We start from the raw sequence: 13,446 nt of genomic DNA on the forward strand, positions 1-13,446 counted from the left end.
ATTAGAAGTGGTGACACCATTAATTTTAAGAATTGATATTCTTATTTTCTTCTTCAAAAAAGGTAAATTTAATTTATGAAATTACAGAAGTAAGAAATTCCGGTGAAAATTATATGTACTTCGAGGCACAAAAGAACAATTTAAGTTTAAACCAAAGAATGTTTGTTTAATTTGAAATCTATGTTCTTAGAATTAATAAGAAAAAAAGATGAAGAAATCGTGTATTAGTACAATGGTTCATGCATGAATACAAAAGTTGTCATGATGTTAATGAAGCATGTAAGTTGAAAATGATGATCACCTCTTTCTTTTAAGATATTTAGTGATCGTTCAAATGGTTTAAGATGCTCTATCATAATATACCCATCAATCAAAACAAAAGCATATTCTAACTCTATCATAATATATCCATTCCACAATTTCAACAATATTAGGACTCGTTTGTTTAGGAATGTGTTTAGAAAGTTATTTTTAATACAGTGCGATTAAATGTATTATAACTTTTACTATAAGTGTTTTTACTTGTCAATTTAATTATTATATTTTGTTATAATTAAGAAGTATTATAACCTCACAATAGAAGTATCAATTATGAATTATTAGATTTGCTTAGAAGAAAATTATAATAAAAGTATAGTACCTTAAATATTTTCCTTTTCAAAAACCCATTTTTAATAATGAAACTTTTTTTCAATTTTTTTTTTTTTTTTGGATGAAACGCATATTTGGAAAGTTGTAATTGCAAAAAAAAAAGCACCAAATTCTTTGGAATGTGCAAGAAGATTGGTTTATTGGTAAAACAATTTTAAAATGTGCTTTTCAACTTTGGTTGCGACATGATTATCCATTTTTATAAGTATTTTATATTTTAAATTGTTTATTAATATTTTTACTTTTTAAATAAGAAAAAAAAAAAAGAAAAGTGCCCTAAAAAATGTTGCCATACAAGCCCCCGACAGTTTTTCATTCTTCATGCGCAAACACAACAACCACCACCAAATCACATAGGCCCTAATCATAGCAAAGACGCTACCCACGACCGTCGAGTCACAAACCACAAAATTGTACACATCCAACACTATTACCATACATCACCACCGCTGTTGATACCAAAAAAACAATGAAGGAAAAAAAAAAGAAGGAAAAGATAAAAATCCTAAGCCTCGGGGTCCGTGGGTGGTGCCTTGTAATTGACCCTAATTTTGGACTCAAGCAACTACTTGGGGTGATTGCCTTCGTCTTGTGTATAATAAAGCCTTGGATAGAGGGGGAGGGGATAGGGCACGTGTCATGGAGTTTAAGGATGCTGTTGATCATGGCCATGTTTCCATGATGAATCTCGTCCTTTGTACTTGATTGAGGAGATGATACGCTAATTATATAGGGCATGGAATTTGGAGATTTCGCTCCTAAGCTTTCTCCATCGGGACCATATAGGTATATATATTTTCCATCTACTGCAACGTGTCCTTTTTAGCAAAAAAAAGAAAATCCAAGCTATTTGTAACAACTCGAGTTCCACTCAAATAAATAATTTGAATTCCACTACAATAAACTTGTCTTTGTTTGATTTGATTAGTGCAAGGACATTAGTGACCTCCTGCCATTTATGGAGGAGCTTTACAAGAAAAGAAAAGAAAAGAAACAAAAGGTTAGAAGGGCTCACTACTTATATCCGCAAGGCTACTCCGAGTCCTAAGTAAATGGGTGAATGAAGTACGTAAGTCTTGCATACCTATGAAGATCATGTGGGCTCTTTATATTAGTTGATTCCCTCCTAGGGTTTGAGGGACTCCCGTCAAGAATTTGTTATCTGACATGAAAATTATTTTCCTTCAATTTATTAGGATGGACAACATGGTGCAGGTGTTAGATTAGTTGAGTTGCAGATGAGAAATTGCTTACTCGACGGCATCCATTTAGTGAAGGTGCAGTTAGCTAGATGCTAGTAATTGGATGGGCTTATGAGCCGTTTGGCCATGCATGACCTATATAATCTTTTGTACTAGTGGAGGTCAGCTTAGCTATTTGATAAATGGGCTCTCTTAGGACCCGTCGATATCCGGGCGTTACAATTATCAATTAAACTAAGTTTGAATAAATTAGTCTATCTCATCTAAAATCATGTAATTTTGTTATTATTATTTGTATATAATATTTTTAGTTTTGTAATGAAGATATTTATTAATATTGTGAGAACCCTTAAATTTTTATCATATAATTATCTCATAATGGTAATGTGATAGTTTCAATCAACTTTTAATTTTATTTTTTTTGTCTAAATGATCCAAAGGTTGGTGTTTTAGACAAGTACACCAACATTGTGGGATAAAATAATAAAAATCCTAAGAAATGATTTAAAACAAAAACTATTATCAAAATACTTCATACTATTTTTACTACCTTTACGTCAAATCAAAACGTTTTCCCAAAAAACATGAAAACACAACATTTAAAAAGTTTTACCAATACCCCCCATATTTTTCTGTTGAATTCACAAATTAAACTATGGTCGCCACTTGCCAGTACCCACAAAAGAAGTAAAAAAGTAGTATGAAAAATGATATTTAAAAAACTCTTTTTGGTCAGTATTAATTAAAAACGATATAAAGCGAATGAAAAAAAAAAAGAAAAAAAAGAAAAAGAAAAACAAATGATGGAAATGAAAAACGTACGTCCCGTGAAAGAAAAGGGCAGTATATAATAATAACAAATGAAAAAAAGGGAGAAGGTAGCTAGGAAGGAAGAAAAATCTACAATCCATAGTTGCCTTATCTGCTGGCCTAGCTTATTTGCTTTTTCTATTTTTCAAATATTTCTTTTTTCTTTCAGCAAAGAAAGTCTTGTCAGTCATCCAAGTAACGGAGCCGTCGCCGGTTCCGGCAAAGCAACGCCACTTTCCTTCTTTTCCTCGCATCCCGCCCTTCTGATTTGCGCTTTCTGCTTCACTATCATGCCCAAATCGTGGTGCAACTTCACCTCACGGCCTCCCTGAGCCAACGCTTGCTGCTAATTTTCCATCCTAGTTTTGTTTTTCCTAGGAATCACCAAACAACAGAAGAACAGAAACCCAGTGATGGTTGTATAGTTTGGCTGTCGGCTGCTAGCTGTCTCCATCATCTAGGGCTTTTGGCTCTCCCTCTACCAAACTATTTCAATTCCTGCTCTTTTTAGGGTTTTAGAATTCTTTTCTTTCGTGGTTTAATTTTTGTCATCTGGGATTGTGGAGGAATGGAGGAATACAATAATCAACTGAACGAGAATTCAGCTCCGAGGGGGAATTTCCTGTACGCGTCACCGGTGCTTGCAGTGAATTCTTCCGGTTATGGGAGAACGAGCAGCGGCACAAACGTGGGAAATCAGCAGACCCAGATGCCCATCAACTCCTTTCCTCTTCAATCCGGCGGCGAGTGCTTTCAATCAGAAGCTCACCCAATCGTGAAGACCGAAGCCAGCACTTCCCAACATGTTCAGAAATTTCATTACCCTTTGATGAGAGTTCAGCAGCAACAACAACAACAACATCAACATCATCAGCATCAACATCAACAAGGGAATGAGAACTCCGGTGAAGTTGAAGATATCAAAGCCAAGATCATGGCTCATCCTCAGTATTCCAACCTCTTGGAAGCTTACATGGATTGCCAAAAGGTATATACATGTATATATATTCACCCTCCACAAACTCTACATTAGAACATTCAACTTGGATGAATACTCGGTGGCTCACGAAGCATCAGGTCTAAAGCTCGATCCTTATTCCCTATCTGCGAGGAGACGCTTTGCACGGTGTTCCGAGATCTAGTTCTAGTTATTTTTGATGATCACCCTCTTTATCTTTCTTTTGGTGTAACAAAAACAGGTGGGTGCTCCGCCGGAAGTGGTGGCTCGGCTAGCAGCCGCTCGCCAGGAGTTTGAGGGGCGGCAACGATCTTCGGTGGCATCAAGAGAGAGCTCAAAGGACCCAGAACTCGATCAGTTCATGGTGATCATTTACTCCATGATTTACTTATTTTGGAGAAAACAAAGCAAGCCTCTTTCTGTTTATATTATATTGTAGTCCCATTTAATTACTCCAATGTCTCTGACATAATTTGGGATGGCAAATCAGGAAGCCTATTATGACATGCTAGTGAAATATCGGGATGAACTAGCAAGGCCTATGCAAGAAGCAATGGATTTCATGCGTAGAATCGAAACTCAGCTCAATATGCTAAGCAATGGTCCCGTCCGAATCTTCTCCTCTGGTATTAATTCCTCTTTCCTTTTTTGTATGTACCTGTCCTATATTCACATATGTCCTATTATACACCTATTCTTTTTTTCCTTTTTTTTTATTAATTTTTTTTTTTTAGTGAACATACACGTATTCTATTTACTTCAAAAATTGATGGCTATGGAGCTGTCATCGATGGGTTTATTAGGGGTCACTTTTTTTAGGTTTACAATAAGTGAAACTCTGAACCAGAAAACGCCTTCCATTAGTTGAGGAAGAGAGAGATATCGCTGGCAGGAAGGCACCTACCCTATGTCACGAGTGGCTTAGGGAAACCCTAATCACGAGCCCAATTTATTTTTGCATTATTTTATTTTTGCATTATTTTATTTTTATATGCATTCAAAAAAACCCATAAAGTGGCGAAGACTAAGCGCACTTATATGGTCGTAGAAACAACAATGATGAAACACACACGTTCGGTTCTGTAATGGGGGTGGGTAGCTTTACAGTGTATTCTGACAAATCATTCTCATTTAGGGTTTGTTACCCAAAATCTAGGTTGTTATGTTTTTTTTTTTCCACCGTCTAAGTAAATCTGACCCGAATTCTCTAGGTTTCCGTGATAAACATACACCTGGAGATGGATGGCATCATTATTGTTGTCATTTCCCTAATTGTCTAACACCAAAATTGGACCTTTCTCTCTCTCTCTCTCTCTCTCTCTAACAGCCAGAAAAAAAAATTAAAGAATTGGAAAAACGAGGCATAGGATGCTGTTCAGCTCATTTGGTACCCCCTTCTCTATAGCTTGCACGGTCTTGTCAGAAAAATATAATAAATCTTTATTAATATTCCAGTTAAATACATATTTTGTTTTCTTTTTGTCCCCATTCGCACTTTTATTTTTCGTCACCCATATTAACCATGAACAAGGGGAAAAAAATATATATATATTTTTACTATTTTTTTATTGCAATTTTAATGCTGGTTTTCATTTTTTTTTTTGCAAGATAATCATATAAAGAAAAAAAAAATACAATAAGATCAGAGGGTTAATGTAGACCCAAAAAACTAAAACTAAAATGGAAAATGGATATAAAAAGATAAGTCCCATAATTGCTTTTGATTAAAAGGCTTCATGATGGTGTGGTATGCTGCTTCTAATTTCATTGTTGTTATAGTGTTGTAGTGTGCTTCGTTGAGCATAGTTTGAGGGAAAAGATCCTATATTAATGTATTTGATTTTATATATATATATACTTAAGCTATAAATAATTAAATTGTGAATGAATAATTGGATCTTTTGGGTTCAATTTATTTATTAAATAAATTAGACTCGTTTATTAAATGAATCATATACTCATAAAAACTCAGTTTTGCTTATATAAGATTGTGTAAAGTCATACAATTTAATTTTTCTAAATTTTACAATATTTCTTTTTTCTTATTTTATTAAAAGAAATATGATTTCTTTCGTTGATTCGTACGAAATTGAAAATGTGTTCTCTCTCTCTCTCTCTCTCTCATTCTTAATTTGTTATTGGAGTTTGAAAACGCAATGAGGGAGTTGTTTATTGGCAAGATTTACAGGTTGGTTGTGAACTTTTGTCTTGAATTTAATCGATTTGATACATGGATCCTCAAGCAGCAGCTAATTAGAAATTGAGGATATGATAATGAAAACTATAAATGGGGGTTCTGAGGTTCCATGTCGATGCTATGAACCTCAATATCAATGAGGTTTGAGCTCATTGCTCACAGACATATTTTAGCGGTATAAAGATGCTACATTTACATAGAAAATGATTCATTATTCTCATAATTATTCTTGAAGACTCGTAAAAGAGGGCTGAAACTGATTCATCTCTACTATTTTCACAAGAATAATGCTACACACGGAATTTCTTTCATTCTCATGACTTAATAATCATTCATATCAAAAGAAAGGTGCTTCCTCTACCTATGGCTGCTTCTTCCATTTTGCTGTCTCCAATTTAGTCGAGTTCTTGAAATAGGAAAGATGATAATATTTTGAAATGCTTCATCAACTCATGCTAATGGAACTTCTTACTTGGACATGCAATATAGCAATGTTGAGACTTCGTGCCACAATGTCCGACAAAAATGTAAAACTTGTCAATTATACACTAATAGTCGAATACACACCTTTTTAATAGTTTCTAACTCGTTATTAGAACTTGTCAATCACACACTAAATGTCTATAGTCGAGTAATGCTATTTAGTAAATTGCTATACGAGTATCATATAACTGGAGTGATTTGGCATTGAAAATCAACTATTGATTTTTCTTTTTACAAAGCCTTTACTGATTCAAAAGGTTGATTTTTACTGACAAATCATCATAGTTGTATGGCAGTCGTATAACAGTTTATTAAATAGCATATATTTAGTTTATAACAGTAAGAGTAACTTTATTTTGTAAATTGTTATATGACTGTCATACAAGTTGATGCTATAACCAATGGATAATTTTCATTGTCACGTCATCCCTACAGTATAGCAATCATATAGAACTATATTAAATATCATCAAGTTGTATGATAGTGAAATTATGCATTGGTTATAGCATAAAGTTATTCAATAGTCGTAGAATAGTCTACTAAATAACATTACTCTTATTATTATAGACTAAAAAAAATACTATTTAGTAGATTTCTAAACGATTGACATACAACTGGGGTGAAGTGGCCGTGAAAATTAGCCCTTGGATCAACAAAGGCTTTGTAAGAAGAAAAATTAATGTTTGATTTTCACAGTAATGTAATCCCAGTTGTATAACAATTTACTAAATAACTTTACTCTGATAATAATTGTAAGGGTTGATTCTTTTTCTTAGATCCCCTCTAGCTCTTTTGGTGTTGCTAAAATTTCATGTATAACAGTTTTTGACATGATTACTTCTCTTATTTTTAAGATGTGGAACATGTTTTATAATATATACATTAACTTGTTCAATTCAACTAAGCTTTAGTTCCAATAAATTGGGCTTGGTGTTAATCCGAGACAGCTTCAAGTATTTTGTTTCTACCACTGTGTCATATTTAAGGCAAATACTCTATCGCCTGGTTATTTAACATATCGTTGGTTTGGAATTCGTTAGTTTTATGTGCGGAAATACCCTGAGAAATATGATTTCATTTTTTCTCATGTTGAGGTTGAGGCTATCACGTCTTCTAAACGGATTTTGTTTTTCTTATGTAGAGCATCATTATTGTAAATAAATCATATAATATGGTTCTCTTAACCCAAATTAATTAAAATTTTAAGCATTATATGTTAATTCATTTTCCTAATTAAGTTCATGTGGTTTTTGCACATTGAATTAAAAAGATCGGAGGAGACATTTTTGTGAAATGACATAGTGGCTGGACATCCTTTCTTGTCATAGTTGGCCAGCCACGTGAGGCAATATTTCTACAATACAATTGTTGTCAAAAGAATGTTTGGGATTGTGTTAGAAATAGAGTATTTAAAGTCAATAAGAGCTTTTTAGAAAAAACTTTATTTTTCAGTTTTTTTAGAAGTACGTTTTGACAATTTTTAGAGTAAAAAAGTCAAAGAAGTATTTTTGAATTATTTTACTAAACATATCAGCTTTTTAGGTATTAAAAGCATTTTTTAAGCTTCCTAATGCAATTCTAAAGAGACTTTAAGTAGGGATATTGGGAGGCATTATCGAGGAGGAAGAAAGGGAATTTAATAGTATTCCAAAGTGGAAAAATGACGTTTGAAAAGGAATGGTCTAATAGGATTCATGATCGAGACTAAATTGTTTTGGATGTATAAGCCAATATCCAGTCAATAATATGTTGTAATATTATGCTTAACAGATGAGAGACTCCAAATTACTCTACGTATTTGTGGACCCCCAAAGATCTAGTTTGCATCTAGTGAGTGTTTAAAGGGTTTGCTTTAGTTCAATGGAACTTCCACAACCCTTAAACAAAGGGTTGGTGGGTGAGAGATCATGTTTTCTTATCCCAGTGGGTGCATGAATTACTTTATTGAGCCAAAATGAGAAAAGATAGAACATAAAAAGCTATGAGGTACAGCCCATAAAACTGAAGCCCATAAAACTGAAAAGGGGTTTATCACGAAACAAAATTCACTAGAACTTTTTATCCTAACCTTTTTACTTACAAATATTTTAAATGAGTCAGATAGTGGTAAGGATTGTTTTGCATGGCAATATCATTAAGATTTTTCATTATGATTTATCATAAACATTACATTATGTTTAATTTGATTGAAAGATTCGGTAAAAGTTGATATACATATGCCATCTAAGAAAACATAAGATGTGACACATGAATTGATGATTGTGCCAAAATTTGAATTGGGCTTTTTGTGTCACATATTTATAGTTTTTAGTAATTGAGATACATGGTTTGTGATCTTGTTTCTTTTGTGAAGTATTTGTTGGTGTAATTATATGGCCTGCTTGCGTATATAGAGAGACAAACTTCCCGGCCTCTGAATTTTAGTGATGGTCATTCCATGAGCCATTTGAGGAACATACGACATTGCATTGAGTCAAGGAGTTATCTGTGATATGCATAGAAATCGTCTGCATGGATGTTAAAATAAGTGAAAGATTGAGAGTTAAATTCAACTAGCAGATGATTTACCTGTTTGTGTGTTTTTCCCCCTCATTTTAGAAACATGGATTAGAGTTCATTTGGACTCGCATTATTTTAGGCCAAACATACATTTTTTACAATTTAAGGTCATTTGAAATGACCATGGTTGTCGTTTTGGTTCGGGGAAGGGGGTCTCTAAAATGAATTTTTTTTTTGTTCGTCTTTGAAAGATTTGTTAATATAGTTGACTCGACCACTATAATCCAGCCAAAAACACCTGCAAAGACAAACAAAATTCAGGCACGGGTGACTTGCTGGAGGATACCAGCGGAAAACGCTCCAATACCTAAGTCAGAAAGATGATTTTTGAGAGGATAGAAGGCAGAAGAATGAGTGGGGTGAATATTATGCATAATACCTTAGACTTAGATGTTTGATATCCTTTATAAGATTCTCCCAAAGAAGGCTGGTAGGCTAGATGATTTGGAAGATATTGGCGGTCAATGATCTTATATGGAAGGTGGCGGATCAGTGCGGAAATCTTTCCCTCTAGGTTTCCCTCGTTGATCCCCTTCCTCATAAGGCTGATATTTTCTCTTAGAATGCTGACTCCAGAATAGGCAAGATCATTGAAGGGAAGAATGCTCATCCTTATGACCAGATTTCCATGTGTGTAGTCCGTCGGTCGGGGTGTCTATAGGGTTTGTTTGGTAATGGGGATGGGGATGGGTTAAACACTGTTCATTACCATTTCTCAAAAAAATCAACATCAAAACATTCTAACTTTTTCACTTTTAATATCAAATAATTCACTTTTTATTATTATTCAAATAAAAAAATCACTACAAAACAAAACTTTTTCACTTTTTCATACCACTTTTTCATTTTTTTTTATACCAAACATTCTTACTTTTTTTCACATCAATCTACATCAACTACAGTGTTTAGGCCATCCCATTTGCCAAACACCCCCTATATGTTACGACATTATTGGTCAGGACACCCTTGGTTAGGGCTCCTTTGGATAGGGCACAATCAGGTAGGGCACCTTCAATTAGTGACGCTACTTGAAGGGTGGCTCCTTAGTTGGAGGCCCCTCCTCCTCGAAGCTCATGTCGGTGGGTCACGGGGTGGCCTCTATGGGGCTTAGGGCTGAGGGCTAGGGGGCCTTAGAGTACTAGCAGCAGCTTCTCTTTCTCTTTGATTTTTTCTTAAGTTTAATAAACAAAACTATTTTTTGTTTCTCTATCCAAATATATTTTACAATAGTTTCCCTTATCTTTTCTTATACCATTAAAAATATTAGTTATTTACAAAAATACAAGTTTCATGCCTACCCTCAAATTTTTTTACAAAATTCTAACACAATCTCCAATAAAAGGCAAAAAGATGAAAGATGAGAGATGAAGTGAAATATTTATATTAGAATAATGTATATGGAACCATTTTTTGTTTCCTACACATTGGGTAGTACTGTAGTATTCCCAATGTTCAGGGAAGCAATAAGAAAGCTGCAGGAGGTGACTTTTTGTGATTTTTTTTAAATTTTCCCTATATATAGAGTAGATAATGGGTTATAGGTGTTTGTTGTTAGTGCTCTAAGTGGACACCCGGTGGACTCGTATTTTATATCACCAATTTTAAAATAAAAGGAAACCGGTTAAGTGAGCTGAATGGTCCCTCTCGATCATGACCTAGAAAATTTAAATGTTGATTTATTTTATTTTTAAATGTCATTTATTTTATTTATATCATGTGGGATTTGTAAGGTAAAACCTCATCAAGTTAAGAAAGATATGGACAAAGAATGCATGATAACCGTCCAGGAGTAACTGGTAATATGCTGTAATTAACATCATTTTATCAAATTGGTGATAACCATCAAGTTTTTTTGCGTTCCCATTTGAGCAAATGAGCAGATCATGAGAAGTGTGAAGGTGTTGGTTCATCTGAAGAGGATCAAGACAACAGCGCCGGGGAAACAGAGCTGCCTGAGATTGATCCGCGTGCTGAAGACCGTGAACTCAAGAACCACCTATTGAGGAAGTATAGTGGCTACTTAAGCAGCCTCAAGCAAGAGCTTTCCAAGAAAAAGAAGAAAGGCAAGCTGCCCAAAGATGCCAGACAAAAGCTCCTTAGTTGGTGGGAATTGCACTACAAATGGCCTTATCCTTCGGTATGTGTAACCCCTTCACACTTAACAAAAACGTCTTATTTGAAATGAAAGTAAATGACAGAGTCAAGGTTCGAACTCACGACCTATAATATAACAAATTTTACGTACGTGTTTAACACACAGGAGACGGAAAAGGTGGCATTAGCTGAATCAACAGGATTAGACCAGAAACAAATAAACAATTGGTTCATCAACCAAAGAAAACGGCACTGGAAACCATCTGAAGACATGCAGTTTATGGTGATGGATGGACTGCATCCACAGAATGCGACCATCTACATGGATGGTCACTACATGGGTGATGGTCATTACCGGTTGGGACCGTGAGCTCACTTTGCATGCATGGATGTTGTTATTTAAGTTGTAATGGTTTTATACATAATCGGAGAAATATTGCGTAGTAAAGCCTCGTCAGAGTTGGGTAATTAATCTCCCGCAACCCGATTTGATATATTTTAGTATAAATTAGGTGAAAGCTAAGTATGTTTGCTCGCGGTGATCATTCAAGATGTAATTGTGCCATTTACATCAATTTGGGATGCTTTTATTTGTTTCCTGTGTGGTAGAGGATCCAGAGCCCTAGTGTGTTACTTTGCAGTGTGCTTTTTAAGTATGTAAGGAGGTAATACTAGGACACAGACATTTTTATTAATTTCGAGCATCTGTAATGTAAACTATTAGCTGGTAAGTGTATATAGTGAGAAGAAACTGAATATTAAGTTAATGAGGTTGCAATATTATTATTCCATCTGTTTTGGGTCTCTCTTTTATTTTTATTTTTTAGGTTGTGTTCAAATCTGCAGGCAGATTGTTGGTTCACTAGCAGAATGTTAGAAATGTCAGGTGCAATGCTACTTTGCTCACTTGGACAGATCTTAAAACAGGCTTTGTGGGGTGTGATTTCAAATGCCATAAAAAGATTTGGCTTTTTTCACTTGACACCAATTGGTTTTCAGATAAGATGGTCCAAAGCTCAATCCAACAAATGATGACTTTCCATGCCAAAAGTGATGACTTGTCATGCTCATTCGTGGTTGGCTTGTTAGCCTGAGGATGTTCTTGCCAAGAACAATTCCCTCGCTCCCTGCCTAGGAAGAGGGCTGGACCATCATGTAAGAATTTATAGAATATTTTCCATACTAGTTTTAATGGTTTTTTTTTTTTCTTCTTCTTCTTATTATGCATTTATCATAGGAGTAATGTTATACACATTCTCACTCTCATACATTCTTAATTAGGTGGTTCTCACTCTCACAATTAGATCAAAATTCAATAATATTCTATTTATGGGTGTATAAATCACTAAGGGAACATAGACTTTCAAAACTCGAGCTCCAAGGAGAAAATCGAATCTTGATTTAATGAAGATTTTAAGTTGGCATCTGAGCTTGAACGAGCTTAGGGTTATAGTGAGAAAAAAAAAGATTACTGTATTAGCACATTCAAATTGACTTAGGTTGAGAGAGGTGCTATTGTTGGAGCTGCTACGTAGAAACTTCATTGTTTAGATGTCCTGCAAGGAGAGGCCCTTGCAGCCTTTGATAGGGATAAGGTTATGATTAGATAGGTTGAATTTGAGATTATTCCAATTCATTAGGATTAGATGATTTAAACTAGTATTAGTTTATTTAACATTAAGATTAGATTATTAGGATTAAAGTTTATTTGAATTTGAATATTAGAGTTTTATCTACTTGTATTTCTATTAAAGACCATTTGATTATTAATGAGTTCAGAGAATGGTTTAGTCAAATTGTGGTTTTCTCCTATCCTGAGTGGAGTATTGTGGTGTTTTTCTACCCCAAGTGAAGAGTTGTGGTCTCTCCTACCCGAAAGGAGCTCTCAAATCCTATCTCACGTCACTATCTAATCTCGAGTACCTATTAATTGGTATCAGAGCTATCCAGTCTCCCATTCAAAATCGCCCAAAACCACCACCAACCTTCCACCGCAGAGCCAACAATGTTGAGTGCATATTAAATAGAAGCAATTCGGGAAGCACTTGATCGGATGATCGAGTTGGTGAGTGAGTGTATCAATTAAGCAGTCTCGGCTTGACAGTATTTCAGCACCTACTGTTCGGCTCGCCTATCCCAGGACCCGCAAACAGCCCCAACCACCAAAACTCAGCAGCACAAGCCGCACAACCTATGTCACACCAACAATTATTAGGGCACGCGTCCCACGACACTGTCCCCACAAGCGCCGTTGTTCCTTTCAACCACTGCCGACAGCCGCACGCCTCATCACCATTCATCCCGGCCGCAATCCAACAAGCACGGGACCCATGGTACCCGCCCACCAAAGAAGTCCATAGAGAAGAAAAGCAAACAGCAAAATTTTTGTTCTTTTTTCTTGTACGTCCAGTAGCGTCAACGACAAAGAAGAAGTCAGACCAATAAGCCTTTGCAAGGCTTTGTTAACAAAAAAAAAAAAAAAAAGTTGACAG

The 13,446-nt window shown here is 35.1% G+C and overlaps 1 protein-coding gene across 1 annotated transcript; it reads left to right on the forward strand.

Annotated features, from left to right (window-relative positions):
- The first annotated feature begins 2,746 nt into the window (after positions 1 to 2,746).
- LOC132184444 (homeobox protein knotted-1-like 2) lies at positions 2,747 to 11,738 on the forward strand. The gene is made up of 5 exons (XM_059598085.1): positions 2,747 to 3,651; positions 3,863 to 3,985; positions 4,112 to 4,247; positions 10,741 to 10,997; positions 11,121 to 11,738. Exons 1-5 carry the CDS (start codon positions 3,232 to 3,234, stop codon positions 11,322 to 11,324), a joined length of 1,140 nt encoding a protein of 379 aa, XP_059454068.1. The 5' UTR covers positions 2,747 to 3,231; the 3' UTR covers positions 11,325 to 11,738.
- Positions 11,739 to 13,446: the final 1,708 nt, after the last annotated feature.

This window comes from Corylus avellana, chromosome ca6 (genome assembly GCF_901000735.1).
Source record: "Corylus avellana chromosome ca6, CavTom2PMs-1.0".
Lineage (NCBI taxonomy): Eukaryota > Viridiplantae > Streptophyta > Magnoliopsida > Fagales > Betulaceae > Corylus > Corylus avellana.

Coding starts and splice junctions, on each gene's coding strand:
- LOC132184444 (XM_059598085.1), top strand. CDS start 3,232: ATGGAGGAATACAATAATCAACTGAACGAGAATTCAGCTCCGAGGGGG. Junction 3,986..4,111: donor CAGAACTCGATCAGTTCATG/GTGATCATTTAC, acceptor ATGGCAAATCAG/GAAGCCTATTATGACATGCT. Junction 10,998..11,120: donor ACAAATGGCCTTATCCTTCG/GTATGTGTAACC, acceptor TTTAACACACAG/GAGACGGAAAAGGTGGCATT.